This window comes from Bos grunniens, chromosome 2 (genome assembly GCF_055505025.1).
Source record: "Bos grunniens cultivar Pamir isolate PY7600 chromosome 2, Bosgru_T2T1.0, whole genome shotgun sequence".
Lineage (NCBI taxonomy): Eukaryota > Metazoa > Chordata > Mammalia > Artiodactyla > Bovidae > Bos > Bos grunniens.
In genome coordinates, this window is record NC_141166.1 from 80710797 (window position 1) to 80728554 (window position 17758).

A 17758-nucleotide genomic window follows, 5' to 3' on the forward strand; every position below is an offset into this window, starting at 1 on the left:
CATTTCCTTCTCCAATGCATGAAAGTGAAAAGTGAAAGTTAAGTCGTTCAGTCATGTCCGACTCTCCGCGACCCCATGGACTGCAGCCTACCAGGCTCCTCCGTCCATGGAATTTTCCAGGCAAGAGTACTGGAGTGGGGTATAGATGGGCATTAACTGTCTTAATTCCATCCTCTTCAAGCTACAGTTCAAAGTCAGTAATATAAAAGATGACAGAAAGAAGGTGTGGTACATGTATACAATGGAATATTAACTCAATCATTTAAAAAAATGAACTAATGCCATTTGCAGCAACAGGATGGACCTAGAGATTGCCATACTAAGTGAAGTAAGTCAGACAGAGGAAGAAGATATATGCTGATATCCATTATATGCAGAATCTGAAAAGAAATGATAAAATTGAACTTATTTACACAACAGACTCACAGACTTAGAGAATGAACTTATGGTTACCAGGGGGAAAAGATTAGGGATATTTAAAATGGATAACCAACAATGACCTACTTATAGCACAGGGAACTCTGCACAATAGTACGTGGCAGCCTGAATGGGAAGGAAATTTGGGGAAGAATGGACATATGTATAATACATGGCTGAGTCCTTCTGCTGTCCACTTGAAACTATCAAAAAATTATTAATTGGCTATACTCCAATATAAAATAAATATTATATAAAATCCCAAATATGTATGGATATTACATGTTTAAATTAATGAAAATGAAAAAAAAAAAAAAAAGAATAATGGAACCAGAGATGGTAGCTAACTGGTGCCTCTGAGCTGAATCAAACACATGGAGGATTGTTATAGTAATATTTTTGTTATTATTTGGTAGTTAGTTTTTTGGTTTGTAGGGTGTTACCCTTCACAATTAGCTTATACAGTATGTTGGCCGGCATGGTATATTTTTAAATGTGATTATGGACTAACATTAAAAATTGTGAGATAATTGAATCATGGATTTCTTGCTTCTTGTGAAAAATGAAAGATCTGACACAACTGGTTAACATTCCTTATGGCAAAAATTAGTGGAACTGAGAGGTGTTCTACCTCAAGTGGTCCATTAGCTCTCTCCAGTTTTATCACACTTCCTGCCATTCTCAAGTCTAGATATTAAAGCCTAGACTCAGTTGCTACTTACTAATATGTTGTGCTACTGCATTATTATACCTGTTATTCATAACTTGCCTTTCTCTATTAAATAAGTACTTGAGTCTGTGAATCTGTTCATCATTAATGAACGAGCTCTATGGATGGAAGGACATATGAATTAGTTATCTGTTGCTGTGTAACAAGTTAACCCCAAAACTTAGGATCTTAAAACAGTAAATGTTTATTTTTTCACATGGTTTCTATGGATCCAGAATCTGGGAGCCACTGGAGGAGGCTGGTAGGCTGCAGTCCATGGGGTCGCTAGAGTCGGACACGACTGAGTGACTTCATTTTTCACTTTCATGCATTGGAGGAGGAAATGGCGACCCACTCCAGTGTTCTTGCCTGGAGAATCCCAGGGACGGGGGAGCCTGGTGGGCTGCCGTCTATGGGGTCGCATAGAGTTGGACACGACTGAAGCAACTTAGCAGCAGCAGCAGCATGTGAGTGGCTGGTGCTGGTTTGGACTCTCTCCTGAGGTTGCTGTAATATATTGGCTTTGGATATAGTCAGCTGAAATCTTGACTGTGCTGAGGGCTTCAAGAAGACTCCCTCATATGGCTGTTGGCTAGAGGTCTCAGTTCCTTGCTATATGAACTTCCCCAGGGGGCTGCTTGTGGAGCCTCACAACATGTCCCTGGCTTTGCCCAGAGTTAGTGACCCACGAGATAGAGGGCAAGAAGGAAGGCTCATGATTTTTATGATCTCATCTCCAAAGTCACACACCATCACATCAGCCTTATTTTATTCATTAGACGTGAGCAACTAAGTCCAGCCCACACTCAAGGGGAGAGAAGTTGAATTCTACCTCTTGAAAGAAGTATCAACGTCTTTGGGAGACTTAGATGTAGCAATTTTGGTCTTTGGGTCTTGCACTTGGTTGACTCATCAAACAATTCCTTTATTTTAATCTAATGTCCTACTACTTTACTTGATTTAATATTTCAAAGCTCTTTTCAGTTTATTTTGTATATACCATTCCAAGTAAAATTGGGAACCCCGAAGACTTACAAGATATAATATTTGAGGTTCAAAAAAACTGAGCAATGTGTCCAAAGAGATTATTAACTCAATTTTTAGGAAAACCACTCCTAAATCTTAATGAAACACAAATTTTAAGTTACTTTTCACCTAGGTAGTCTGAGGAGCTGGCATATAACCAGTCACAACATATTAATAATTATTTCTTTGTTCCTGAATGTGCAACTTCAAAAAGAATCACTGTAGGCAAATTTCTTCTTAAACATTTGTAGCTGTAATCATCAGCAATCCCCTGGATAGTGGTAAGATTCTTTTTTTTTTTTTTTTTTAACTTTTTTTATTGCCTTTTTTACATGACTATACTATTCAGTCTCAGCAGGAAGCAGGTCATCACCCTTTATACCAGCCCCAAAGAAAAAGAGTATAGAGGCTCTGGATGAAGAAAGGGGGATCTCAACAGAAGGGCAAATTCAAAGACAAGATAGGGAACTTCGGAGAGTAGACATTGCTCATCTGCTTCTCTATGGTGATGTCCTTTAAGCCCTCAAACTGATGATATATTTTGATATATCTAGTTGATGCACTGACAATATAGATATTAATAGGTTTTGTTTTAATTCATTTTTTATCTTCCAGGGTTAATCAAATTATGGTGACAGGGAGAGGTACACATATATAACCATCCACTTGTTAAAAGAAAAAAATGTTAATTTACTCAAGGTTGGTTCCCATATGGCACTGATGTCATGTAAGATGCACACCACTGACCCAATATATACATAATGATTTCATCCAAGTTTTTTCTTTACTTTACAGCAGAAAACAAAATTGGTGTTTTTATTGTTAAAATGGACTACTGTGCCATTTCTTGAGATTTTGTTCATAGCAATGAGTTCTGTAAGTTTAGTATTCATTTCCTACTCACAGCAAGGTTGGTAGCAATCATGTTAGCAGAAATAAATTTTTATAAAGCCTACATTTTTCTATAAGGCAATGATTTTTATAGTACATAAATTATGTGATATGTATATACATTCACTGAAAGTCATCCCTTGAAATGTTATGACATATTTGTAACATGCTTCCTCTACTTATCAGGTTCCTTGGCTACAGTATTTGCCAGTGGCTTGATTTCATGAAGTTTATTGGAACTCAGTTTTTGAAAACATAGTATGAATGTTGTTTTGGGAATTGTTGCAGTTTATCAAACCATTTTAAGAATTTAAACTCTGCTGTTTTTATTCAGGTGATTTAAACTATGTACAAATACACAAAAATCATTTTTTTCTTCTTAATTTGGTAAAGTCAAGTAATACAAACTAATCTCACTTTCTTATTGCTTTATGAGACAATTTTAAATAAATTTCTACTCTAACCACTTGTCAGGTATAATCCTTGTGCATTTGTGTATGTATAAAGCATTTTCGTGAAAGAATTTAAATCATTAGTCAATGATACTGTGGACTTGTTTTTTCAATTATCTGTGTATATCAAGCTATCCTTTATAAGCAGAGATAAGATTTTTCTTTATTTTGACAAATACCCACTGCCATTGCACTTTAGAATATTATAGTAGAACATGGAAAATAATAGTTAAAATAATATCAATAATAATAAGCCAAGAATCAATAACAGTGAAGTTAGTATTGCTAACAGTCCCTGACCTGGATAATCTTATAAGTTTGTTTGATAAGGTTAAGAAAAAAAGAAAAGAAAAACTCTCTTAGAGATGTGCAACTTGAATGTGCTTCTAGTGTTAATGGAGCAGTAACTTTTTAAAGCTTTTAATAGGTCATAATTAATCAAACCCAATCAATACAAGCATCCGAGATATAGAACCATTGTACTTACCCATGATGGTTAGGGCTGTAGCTTTTGTTAATTCTTCTTTCATTGTCTCTATTACTTCTAAATTACTGCCATCCAGGTTGCATCTATTTATGGTTCCATTTCCTGAACTGATCCAATAAAGTTTGTTTTCCACATAGTCTATTGATAGACCTGTAATTAAATGATACAACTTAACCATAACGGTAGCCACTTAAACTGTAATATTCACCTAGCACTGGATTTGGGGGAAAGAATAAGTTGCAAGCTCAGATTTTTGTTTTTAAAAATATGATCTGGCTAACAGGGAGATTCAATACTGTTTTAACTATTAGTCAAAAAATATACTTTTATAACACAATGGTTATCTCTGATTATCACAATAATCTTGCAACTTTAAGATTGCTTCATTCTACAGATAAGGAAAACAATACCCAAAATAGTCAAGAAATCTATTTGAGGCCACAGTAGGTAAGTGGACATTCCAGAGATTTTAAGGTTTCTATTTCTAAATTGAGTGTTTTCTTTCTTCATTATACTGCTTTGCCTCAGAAAGCATTACTGTGTAACACTTATTAGGGATACTTATTTTATTAATGAAATTTCTAATTTCCCCTTTACTTTCAGTAAAATCTACCTTAGAAAGTTACAGATTTAAAGTGGTGGTTTTCAGTACTCTTCAAGTAAATCCAAAGATAGAATTTCAACAATTAATAATTTCACTGAAGTGTGGCAATGAATTGAGCTCATTTAGGAGCTGTCATTGAGAAATAAACCATACGGAAAAGAAGTGAACCAAGCCAATGGCTTAAGACCATTGTCCCTGCAGGATGTGTCACTGTAAGTTCACTTTATAGTAGTTTATGAACAATTCCCTACATTATAGGGGTGTTCTTGGTTTTCAAATGTCTCAGGACACGTACATTTTGGTTGCCAAGGATATACATCTAATTAATTATAGGCATCCTCAGTAGGTTCATGATCCACCCACGTTATAAAATGAATGCTGTGGCTTCATGTTGGTGTTCTGTGACTCACAACTATTAATACTTGTGAAAGAAGCATATATGGGCACAAAGCAGGCATACAATAAATAATCTGTTTATGGGACCTCCCTCACAGAATGAAGTGAATAAAAGACACAAAAAAGTCCCTTCTCTATTAAAACAAAACAAAACAAAAAACCAAAAACCTAAGATAAAAAAGGAAAAAAAGAGGAAAGGAAGAAAAGGTAAGAAAAAAGGGAAGATGGAAGAAAGAAGGAAAACAAACAGAGAATCACTGAGTTCAATTGCACGGAAAAAGTGATAACATAGCTTAATACTCTCAACTACAGTTAGTGAGCGGACCAGTTTTAATCAAGTAGCAACAATAAAACAAGTCTATATAATATCCAAGCTATTTACTGACTTATTGGTATGTTTTCTTGATGAAAGTGTGGAAAGTTTACCAGGAAATCACAAGGTATAGAATTAGACACTGAAGGGATAAAATTTTCAAAAAGAATTTTTATAAATACTGTGGGTCATTAGCTTTCATTACTATCACAAAATAATCAAAAGCTACATAGTCATATTCTATGAGATAATATTTTCATGGTGAAAGTCATTCATCATTCTTTTGTTTTCTTTTTAATGAGAGAAAGTTTGGTTATTCTGTATGTAGTTCCTAAGCCACCACCATATATCTTTTCTAGTATAAATAAATTCTGGTTTAGACACCTTAATGTTATAAGTGGTCTATTTTACCTTCTACTTAGTTGACCATCTAAAGCATATAATTCCATCTTTAATTCAGCTGAAGCATATCTTTACTATAGATTTATGGTTCAAATATAACCCCAAAGTTTCTGTTGCTGAATTTTCAACAGGAATCAAATTAACAAATTCTCTTTAAGGCAGGGTATCTATCACCCTAGATATTCTAAATTTTATTTCTCAATCAAGTTAAATCATCAGAGAATTATTTGCATTTTTAGATTGTTAAGGCTTTGTCTCTCTCTCTGAATTTCTTCTGAATTGGACTTTAGCATTTGCTCTTGGTATAAATGAAAGGTGCTATAAGAAGTAGCCATAGGAAACCCACTGTTATACTTCACAGGATATAGTGTCTGAAATAATACATCACACTGTGACCTCTTTATATAAGGACCCATGGGAGGAATTTCTCTCAGGGCTCAGTGCCAGGAAAAGCTTTATGTGGAAAATATAAAAATTGTAACTGATCATATTTCTGTCTTTGCTTTGGCTGCAAAGAAACCGAAGAGTCAGATTTGTGACCCATCTCCAGCACTTGTAAAGCAATTGCATTTATACCACAAACTTGCCTCCTGGCTTCAACAGAGAGTTCTAATTACCCTACACCTTGATTTTTAAAATTAATATTTCTGTCTATTTCATCTTAGGGAATGTTTTTAAGTGTCCTCAACCCTTATCAGAAAAACATCTACTTTTGCTTTATTAACTACGCTAAAGCCTTTGACTGTGTGGATCACAACAAAATGTGGAAAATTTTTAAAGAGATGGGAATACCAGACACCTGACCTGCCTCCTGAGATATCTGTATGCAGGTCGGGAAGCAACAGTTAGAAATGGACATGTAATAATAGACTGGTTCCAAATAGCAAAAGGAGTATGTCAAGGCTGTATATTGTCACCCTGCTTATTTAACTTATATGCAGAGTACATCATGAGAAATGCCAGGCTGGATAAAGCACAAGCTGGAATCAAGATTATTGGGAGAAATATCAGTAACCACAGATATGCAGATGACACCTCCTTTATGGAAGAAAGCAAAGAAGAGCTAAAGAGCCTCTTGATGAAAGTGAAAGGAGAGTGAAAAAGTTGGCTTAAAGCTCAACATCCAGAAAACTAAGATCATGGCATCTGGTCCCTTCACTTCATGGCAAATAGATGGGGAAACACTGGAAACAGTGAGACTTTATTCTGGGGGCTCCAAAATCACTACAGATGGTGACTGCAGTCATGAAATTAAAAGACACTTGCTCCTTGGAAGAAAAGCTATGACCAACCTAGATAGCATATTAAAAGGCAGAGACATTACTTTATCAACAAAGGTCCATCTAGTCAGTTATGGTTTTTCCAGTAGTCATGTATGGATGTGAGAGTTGGACTATAAAGAAAGCTGAGCACCAAAGAATTGATGCTTTTGAACTGTGGTGTTGGAGAAGACTCTTGAGAATCCCTTGGACTGCAAAGAGATCCAAACTGTCCATCCTAAAGGAAATCAGTCCTGAGTATTCATTGGAAGGACTGATGCTGAAGCTGAAACTTCAATACTTTGGCCACCTGATGAGAGGAACAGACTCATTTCAAAAGACCCTGATGCTGGGAAAGTTTGAAGGATGGAGAAGGGGATGACAGAGGATTAGATGATTGGATTATATCACCGACACGATGGACATGAGTTTGAGTAAGCTCCGTGAGTTGGTAATGGACAGGAAAGCCTGGTGAGCTGCAATCCATGGGGTCGCAGAGTCGGAAACGACTGAGTGAGTGACTGAACTGAACTGAACAACCCCTTTTTGGAAAGAGAGGGTACATACTGAATATGCTCAACTCCACACTAACCCACAATATCAGAACTTTCTCAACTAGCTAAAATTCTGCAGTTTCTAGACTCAAACTTAGGTTTTGTAAAGCAGTGACACAGAGCAAGGAAATTGCAGATTTTGGGCCATAGTTCCCCAGTTTCTACTACTCTACATCTTTGTTCCTAGATTGTGAGTGCTGAGGGGAAAGGAACTGTGTGTTCGTGAGCTTTTTGTCTTTAGCACAGAGCATGATGCCTAGAGCAGAGATAAAATTATAAATCTTGAATGAAGGTATGGGTTATTTAATTAACTCCATTTTGAAATAAGTTGTCTTCAAGGAGTTCTACCTAGTAAAGTTGAATTATCTCCACAACAATTTCCTTTAAATATACTACCTATCTCCATATATTATGAAGATAGGGATGAAGCACACTGATTCAATAGAGCTACTTGGTATGGCTTAGATTTTTTAATATCAGTGTTAAAAAAAGTACTTTAGGATTAATAATTTAAGGTTCACAGGGAAAAAAAGGTAAAGTTCCTATTTTAACCTGTATCTGTATTCACTTAGCCACCTACATATACCTTTCTCCTGTCAGATATATTAGTTAATCCCTGAATGCTCTTGAGCATGTTTATTTCCAGATATATACAAGAGAATTGAAATATTTAAAAAATCTTATTATGAATTTAGAAATTGGTTACATATGTTTTCATAGATTAGTATGTTTCGAAGCAACTATTTATAAATCTCATTAATATAAATATTTTTACATACAACTTAAAAATTGTGTTATTATGTTTAGGTCTTAGCAACACTGAAGAATTAATTGGTATCCTTCTATTGGAATAATTTCTGAATCAGATCTCTGTTTCAAAAGATAAATCATTTAGCAGTGAACACAGTGGTTTTGATGCAATTGAAGCTACTTATTGCTTTTAGCATGCTAAGTCAATAGCCATGAGAAAACAGATCAAATGTGAGCACGCCTATAAAAGTGTCCTGGAATGTACACAAATAAATGTAATTATGTCTGTACTGGGAGATTCTCAGTGTGGGTGACTAAGACTAAAAAGTCCTGAAAGGGCTCTAAGGTCTGTCTGAAGAATATGCCATTAGTGCATTACTAATACACTCTGCATTAGAGTCCTTTCTGCCAGATATATTTATTTTTAAAATTATCTGGATCTGTTTATCAAATAGATAACCCAGACTCAATAATATAATAGGTATACCATTGGAAGAAAAGTCATCACTTAAATTGAAAAACCTTAATGATAAGGAAAACTTATCTTTTTACTTATCTTTTCTATTACTGAAAGGAGCAGAGATAATCTATCTGCTTTGATTCTAACACTCATTATTTGAAACCAAGATTTCCTTTAATTTATTATTTTGTTTGAACATTTTGATTAAAACCATCTTACTTTTAATTTAGACAATATGACTTGCCAAAATGATGTAATTGCCCTCATAATGGAAACATTCCATACATTGGTAAAAGAAATTACACAATATTAAAATAAATATAATTAACAATATTTTCCACATATCACTAAAAAAATAAACAAATAAGTCCCTTAAATTTTAAGTAGAGACTCAAAATTTAATTTTGTTACAACTAAGACTGAAAAGTTCATTTTTATGTGTCTCATCTCTTTTCTTTTTTATATGACTCAAAATAAAATCAGGATAACATCAACTTAGAATTAAAACAAAAATGCAAATATATAGAAAAATTTTAAAAATTAAGGCTTTCTGTGGATAATAATTATCTAATTTTTTCCATCACTTATCAAATTTAATTTCAAGATTTTCATCCCTGGGAATGCATTATAATTATCTGAAAAGCTATTAAAAATACTGATCCCACCCCCAGAAACTCTAATTTAATTGATTTATGTTGGTCCCAAGCATCAGTATTTTTAAGAAATCTCTCGAGGTAATTTTAGAATATAAAATGTAAGGACATTTTTTTAAACACAGCATAGTTTTGTAATCTTTTAAATCTGAATATTTAAAAGATTTAATGAGGCCTTTTAAATTTTGCTGGAAAGTGTATAATGATGAGATCTTTGGAAACATAGAAATACTAAAGATGTAGATGGGGAAAAAGACATACAGTGGATATTTTAATGTAGATGATTAACTTCAAGGCCTCTAGCCATCCATAATAAATAACACTGAAATCTTCCAAATATTTTCTTTGTAGTGTTATGTTCAGACAGTAGAACACAATCCCTTCAGCTTCTGGAACTGTGAAAGCTGTAAAAAACTGGCTATTGAAAACACGTGAATAATGCTGAAATATTATAAAGTTGCATCCCTTACAATACTTGCAGAATAATTATAATGTTCCAGATATTCCAAAATGGAGATATTTTCAGAGTTCACCAAAACAGGAATGATTATTCCTGAGGCAGAGCTTTCTCTGGAACACTGAACTTTTAACTCCAAGGGAGCAAAGTTATTCCATGGAGAAGTAGAATAGGAGTAAGTGCCTACTCACCATTGGGCTATCTCAAGAAATGTTCTCTTCTGAAAACACTTAGGTTTTTAAGTTAAAGAATAAACATCCTGAGAAAGTCCAAAGTACTCTTTGTAGTCTATCTCTGGCTTCTTTCTGAAGTAAACACAAATATAAGCTGCTACCCTCTAATTACCTTGTCTGTGAGGTTCTGGGTTGATCTGACACAAGTCTAGGTAGCCTTTACCTGGCTATACGCTCACTTCACAATTGTTAGGTTGTAGTAATAAGAATAATTCCCTCATAGACTAGTGTCTGACACATAGACATCCTTAACAAATGCTAGGTTTTTGTATTTCCTTTTAAACTAAAATCCTATTTCTAAAATTTACAACCATCTCTCTGGTAATTCCTACAATTGATTATTTTGAGGTAATTTGATAATGAGAAATACTCAGATTTCAGACTTAATTTGTAATTCAGTATTTTCTCAATTATACAGGTACATCAAAATTTAAAACTTTGTTCTATAAAAGCCAATAAAAAATATGCTTCAGTCTGGGACAAAATATTTGCAGTCCACATATCCAACAAAAGACTAGTATTCAGAAAACAAATCTCAAAATTCAATAGTTTAAAAAAAAACAAATTAGAAAATGGGGAAAAAAATGAACAAAATTCTCACAGAAGATATACAAATGACAAATAAGTGCATGGAAAAAATGTTCAGTGTCACAAGAAAATGCAAACTAAAATGACAATGTGTATCACTACAGAGGAATGACTACAATAAAATTAGTGACAGCAGTAAACACTGTTAAGGATGCAGGAAAAAAGCTATCACTGACTTATTGCTGGTAGGAATGGAAAATCATACAGCTACTCTGGAAAACAACTGCAGTTTCTTACGAAATTAAGCATATTATTACCATGCTGCTGCTACTGCTGCTAAGTTGCTTCAGTCGTGTCCGACTCTGTGCGACCCCATAGACGGCAGCCCACCAGGCTCCGCCGTCCCTGAGATTCTCCAGGCAAGAACACTGGAGTGGGTTGCCATTTCCTTCTCCAATGCATGAAAGTGAAAAGTGAAAGTGAAGTCGCTCAGTCGTGTCCGACTCTTCACAACCCCATGGACTGCGGCCCACCAGGCTTCTCCGTCCATGGGATTTTCCAGGCAAGAATACTGGAGTGGGGTGCCATTGCCTTGGTCCCACTAATTGAACTCCTGGAAATTTATCCCAGAGAAATTAAAACAGATATTTACACAAAAACTTGTACATGAATGTTTATAACAGCTTTATTTATAGAAGTCATGAATCCCAGCAGAATCCTATGACCCTCCTGGGTGCAAAAGCCTTTTCCAGTCCCCTGCCCTGAGGGCAGGTTCAAACAGCTGTTATTCAGGGAATGGAGGGAATGTGGAGACAAGGAAGGAACAGTCAAGAAACAATAGTGCAACCATTGGAGCAGGGTCCTGGTCCCCTTCAAGGGATATACATTACATTTTCTTTGAGCTTTTCTGCAGAACTAAAACTTCCACCAAATGAAGATGTCAACTACTTGATGAAGTACTCTTCCAGAGAGGGTCACAGTTAACCATCATCACCTGATACCAGATGATCTCCAGATTGAAGGAATGTGAGCCCTGCAGGCACCCTGATCCTTGTCCTCATCAGCAATTCCCCCTTCCACTGGAAGATTCCTCACCTCATTCTTCCTCATCCCCCCAGGTTGAAACACATGATTTTAAGGGCATTAGCCTGCTGTAGCCCCCTTTACCTGGCTAAGAAATAAAACTATTCTTTTCTACTTCACACAAAATTCTTATCTCCAAGATTTAATGTGGTGTCCATGTATAGAGGCCACATTTGGTTTCAGTTAAAAATTAGAATCATCTCACTTCCTTCAACAGGAGAATGGTTAACTAAAGTGTGCTATGTATACAGCATGGCATACTACTCAGCACTACAAAGAAAAATAAAAAATCTATCGATACATGCAACAACTCTCCCAGGGATAAATGCTGAGTGGAAAAAAGGCAATCCAAAAAGTTATATATTGTATGATTTCATTTATGTAACACTTTATTTTTTTTTGTTGTTATTTTTTATTTATTTTTTAATTTATTTTAAATTTTTAAAAGAAAATCCATCCTGAACCCTTATGTAACACTTTAAAATGGCAAAATTTTAGAAATGGAAGACAGTGTGATAAGAGAAGGGGGAAGAGAGTACATATGAAATAGGTAATAGAAAAGATTGGTGTGATATTGGAATTATTCACTATCTTATTTTGCCTTTATTTATTTCCCCTACTTTTCCACAGAAATTGATTCAGTTTATTCAGTATTTTGACTCTGATATTAATATAAGAAACTATATACATGATAAAAGTGTATAGATCTGAATACACACATACACACACACACAAATGAATACTAATAGTACATAATCTGATTAAGATTGATAGATTGTATTAAGGTCAATATCTGAGTTGTAATATTTTATTGCCCAATAACTCAGTTGGTACAGAAACGATCTGCAATGCAGGAGACCCTGATTCCATTATTCCTGGGTCAGGAAGATCCAATGGAGAAGGGATAGACCACCCACTCCGGTAGAGTAAAGAAGGGACCGACCACCCACTTGGGCTTCCTTTATGCTCAGCTGTTAAAGAATCCACCTGCAATGCAGAAGACCAGGATTTGATCCCTGGGTTGGGAAGATTCCCTGGAGAAGGGAACAGCTACCTACTCCAGTATTCTGGCTGGGAGAATTCCATGGACTGTATAGTCCATGGGGTCACAAAAAGTCAGACACGAATGAGCGACATTCAGTTTCACTAATATAGTTTTATATAATATTCCAATTGGGGGAAATGAGATGAAGTATATATGGAACCCTTCTGCATTATTTTTACAACTGCATGTGAATCTAAAATTACCTCAATAAATTTTCAATTAAAAAATATTTTTCAGTAAAAAGTTGAACATGTAGGGCAACAGATTATGTCACTCTAAAACTGACCATTTTAAAGATTATCTTGAGTTGAAAATGATTAAGAAACAAGAGACACCAAAAATAAAAGTTTTCTGCCCCCTCCTTTTTTTTTTTCTTTGCTGTGCTTAGTTGCTTCAGTTCAGCTCAGTTCAGTTGCTCAGTCAGGTCCACTCTTTGTGACCCCATGAATCACAGCATGCAAGGCCTCCCTGTCCATCACCAACTCCCGGAGTTCACTCAAACTCATGAAGATGGAGTCGGTGATGCTATCCAGCCATCTCATCATGCTCTGTTGTCCCCTTCTCCACCTGCCCCCAATCCCTCCCAGCATCAGGGCCTTTTCCAATGAGTCAACTCTTCGCATGAGGTGGCCAAAGTATTGGAGTTTCAATCTCAGCATCATTCCTTCCAAAGAACACCCAGGGCTGATCTCCTCTAGAACGGACTGGTTGGATCTCCTTGCAGGCCAAGGGACTCTCAAGAGTCTTCTCCAACACCACAGTTCAAAAGCATCAATTCTTCTGTGCTCAGTTTTCTTCACAGTCAAACTCTCACATCCATATATGACCACTAGCCTTGACTAGACAGACCTTTATTGGCAAAGTAATGTCTCTGCTTTTCAATATGCTATCTAGGTTGGTCATAACCTTCCTTCCAAGGAGTAAGCGTCTTTTAATTTCATGTCTGCAATCACCATCGGCAGTGATTTTGGAATCCAAAAAAATAAAGTCTGACACTGTTTCCACTGTTTCCCCATCTATTACCCATGAAGTGTTGGGACCAGATGCCATGATCTTGGTTTTCTGAATGTTGAGCTTTAAGCCAACTTCTTCACTCTCTACTTTCATCAAAAGGCTTTATATTTCCTCTTCACTTTCTGCCATAAGGGTGGTGTCATATACATATCTGAGGTTATTGATATTTCTCCTGGCAAACTTGATTCCAGCTTGTGCTTCTTCCAGCCCAGCGTTTCTCATGATGTACTCTGCATATAAGTTAAATAAGCAGGGTGGCAATATACAGCCTCGACGTACTCCTTTTCCTATTTAGAACCAGTCTGTTGTTCTATGTCCAGTTCTAACTATTGCTTCCTGACCTGCATACAGGTTTCTCAAGAGATAGGTCAGGTGGTCTGGTATTCCCATCTCTTTCAGAATTTCCACAGTTTATTGTGATCCACACAGTCAAAGGCTTTGGCATAGTCAATAAAGCAGAAATAGATGTTTTTCTGGAACTCTCTTGCTTTTTCCATGATCCAGCGGATGTTGGCAATTTGATCTCTGGTCCCTCCTCCTTTTCTTAAACCAGCTTGAACATCTGGATGTTCACAGTTCACGTATTGCTGAAGCCTGGCTTGGACAATTTTAAGCATTACTTTACTAGCGTATGAGATGAGTTTAATTGTGCTGTAGTTTGAGCATTCTTTGGCATTTCCTTTCTTTGGGATTGGAATGAAAACTGACCTTTTCCAGTCTTGTGGCCACTGCTGAGTTTTCCAAATTTGCTGGCATATTGAGTGCAGTACTTTCACAGCATCATCTTTCAGGATTTAAAATAGCTCAACTGGAATTCCATCACATCCACTAGCTTTTTTTGTAGTGATGCTTTCTAAGGAAGGCCTACTTGACTTCGCATTTTAGGATGTCTGGCTCTAGGTGAGTGATCACACCATCGTGATTATCTTGGTCCTGAAGATCTTTTTTGTACAGTTCTTCTGTGTATTCTTGCCACCTCTTAATATCTTCTGCTTCTGTTAGGTCCACATAATTTCTGTCCTTTATTAAGCCCATCTTTGCATGAAATGTTCCCTTGGTATCTCTAATTTTCTTGAAAAGATCTCTAGTCTTTCCCATTCTGTTGTTTCCCTCTATTTCTTTGCATTGATCTCTTAGGAAGGCTTTCTTATCTTTCCTTGTTGTTCTTTGGAACTCTGCATTCAAATGAGAATATCGTTCTTTTTCTCCTTTGCTTTTTGCTTCTCTTCTTTTCACAGCTATTTGTAAGGTTTCCTCAGACAGCCATTTTGCTTTTTTGCATTTCTTTTCCATGTTGATGGTCTTGATCCTTGTCTCCTGTACAAAGTCATGAACCTCAGTCCATAGTTCATCAGGCACTCTGTCTATCAAATCTAGTCCCTTAAATCTTTTTCTTACTTCCACTGTATAATCATAAGGGATTTGATTTAGGTCATACCTGAATGGTCTAGTGGTTTTCCCTGCTTTCTTCAAATTAAGTCTGAATTTGGCAATAAGGAGTTCATGATCTGAGCCATAGTCATCTCCTGGTCTTGTTTTTGATGACTGTTTAGAGCTTCTCCATCTTTGGCTGCAAAGAAAATAATCTATGTGATTTTGGTGTTGACCATCTGGTGATGTCCATGTATAGAGTCTTCTCTTGTGTTGTTGGAAAAGGGTGTTTGCTATGACCAGTGCGTTCTCTTGGCAAAACTCTATTAAACTTTGCCCTGCTTCATTCCGTATTCCAAGGCCAAATTTGCCTGTTATTCCAGGTATTTCTTGACTTCCTATTTTTGCATTCCAGTAGCCTATAATGAAAGGACATCTTTTTTGGCTATTAGTTCTAAAAGGTCTTGTAGGTCTTCATAGAACCATTCAACTTCAGCTTCTTCAGTATTACTGGTTGGGACATAGGCTTGGATCACCGTGATAATGAATGGTTTGCCTTGGAAACAAACAGAGATCATTCTGTTGTTTTTTAGACCGCATCCGAGTACTGAATTTTGGACTCTTTTGTTGACCATGATGGCTACTCCATTTCTTCTAAAGGATTCCTGCCCACAGTAGAAGATATAACAGTCATCTGAGTTAAATTCACCCATTCCCAACCATTTTAGTTCTCTGATTCCTAGAATATCAACATTCACTCTTTCCATCTCCTTTTTGACCATTTCCAATTTGCCTTGATTCATGGACCTAACATTCCAGGTTCCTATGCAATATTGTTCTTTATAGCATCAGACTTTGCTTCTATCACCAGTCACATCCACAGCTGGGTATTGTTTTTGTTTTGGCTCCATCGCTTCATTCTTTCTGGAGTTATTTCTCCACTGATCTTCTGTAGCATATTGGGCATCTAATGACCTGGGGAGTTCCTCTCCTCTTTCAGTATCCTATCATTTTGCCTTTTCATACTGCTCATGGGGTTCTCAAGGCAAGAATACTGTAGTGGTTTGCCTTTCCCTTCTCCAGTGGACCACATTCTGTCAGACCTCTCCACCATGACCCACCTGTCTTGGGTGGCCCCACACAGCATGGCTTAGTTTTATTGAGTAAGACAAGGCTGTGTTCTGTGTGATCAGATTGGCTAGTTTTCTGTGATTATGGTTTCAGTGTGTCTGCCCTCTGATGCCCTCTTGCAACACCTACCGTCTTACCTGGTTTTCTCTTACCTTGGATGTGGGGTATCTCTTCACGGCTGCTCCAGCAAAGTGCAGCTGCTGCTCCTTACCTTGGACATGGAGTAGCTCCTCTCTGCCCCCCCGCGCCCTTGAAGTTGCTTCAGTCATATCCAATTCTTTGCAACTCAATGAGCTGTAGCCCCCCAGGCTCCTCTGTCCATGGGGTTCTCCAGGCAAGAATACTAGAGGAGGTTGCTATGCCTTCCTCCAACAGATCTTCCTGACCCAGGGGTCAAACCCATGTCTCCTACACTTCAGGTGGATTCTTTGCCCACTGAGCCACGTGGGAAGAGGCTTACCTGTTAATCACCAGAGATAAGTCTAGACTCTTACCAGCCCAGAGATAGCACTGAAAGGAATTTACTAAAATGACCCTTATCTTTCTTTAGTTTTTCTCATGTAATTACCTTCTTATAGCTTACTTTCTTTAAGTCTAAAACCTTTTCCCTTTATCTTTCTATTTCTCTACAAATTAATGGCTTTATCAAATTGCCAACATAAACTGGATCATTGAAAAAGCAAGGGAGTTTCAGAAAAAAATCCACTTTTGCTTTATTGACTACACTAAAGCCTTTGACTGTGTGGATCACAATAAAATGTGGAAAATTCTTAAAGAGATAGGAATCTCAGACCACCTGACCTGCCTCCTGAGATATCTGTATGCAGGTCAGGAAGCAACAGTTAGAAATGGACATGGAACAAAAGACTGGTTCCAAATCTGGAAAGGAGTATGTCAAGGCTGTATATTGTCACCCTGCTTATTTAACTTATATGCAGAGTACGTCATGCGAAATGCCAGGCTGGATGAAGTACAAGCTGGAATCAAGATTGCCAGGAGAAATATCAATAAACTCATATATACAGATGACACCATCCTTATGGAAGAAAGTGAAGAAGAACTAAAGAGCCTCTTGATGAAAGTGAAAGAGGAGAGTGAAAAAGTTGGCTTAAAACTCAACATTCAGAAAACTAAGATCATGGCACCTGGTCCCATCATTTCATGGCAAATAGATGGGGAAGCAAAAGAAACAGTGAGACTTTATTTTTGGGGGCTCCAAAATCACTGCAGATGGTGACTGCAGCCATGAAATTAAAAGACGCTTGCTCCTTAGAAGAAAAGCTATGACCAACCTAGATAGCATATTAGAAAGCAGAGACATTACTTTACCAACAAAGGTCCAACTAATCAAAGCTATGGTTTTTCAAATAATCATGTATGGATATGAGAGCTGGACTATAAAGAAAGCTGAGTGCTGAAGAATTGATGCTTTTGAACTGTGGTGTTGGAGAAGACTCTTGAGAGTCCCTTGGACTGCAAGGAGATCCAACCTATCAACCCTAAAGATCAGTCCTGGCTATTCA

At 36.7% G+C, this 17758-nt stretch overlaps 1 protein-coding gene across 1 annotated transcript in view; it reads right to left on the bottom strand.

Annotated features, from left to right (window-relative positions):
* LRP1B (LDL receptor related protein 1B) overlaps positions 1–17758 on the bottom strand; it is a 2178569-nt gene that overhangs the window by 667600 nt on the left and 1493211 nt on the right. Inside the window, exon 32 of the mRNA XM_086368415.1 lies at positions 3983–4132. Within this exon, the coding sequence (XP_086224541.1) occupies positions 3983–4132 (150 nt within the window). The remainder of the gene's footprint in view (positions 1–3982; positions 4133–17758) is intronic.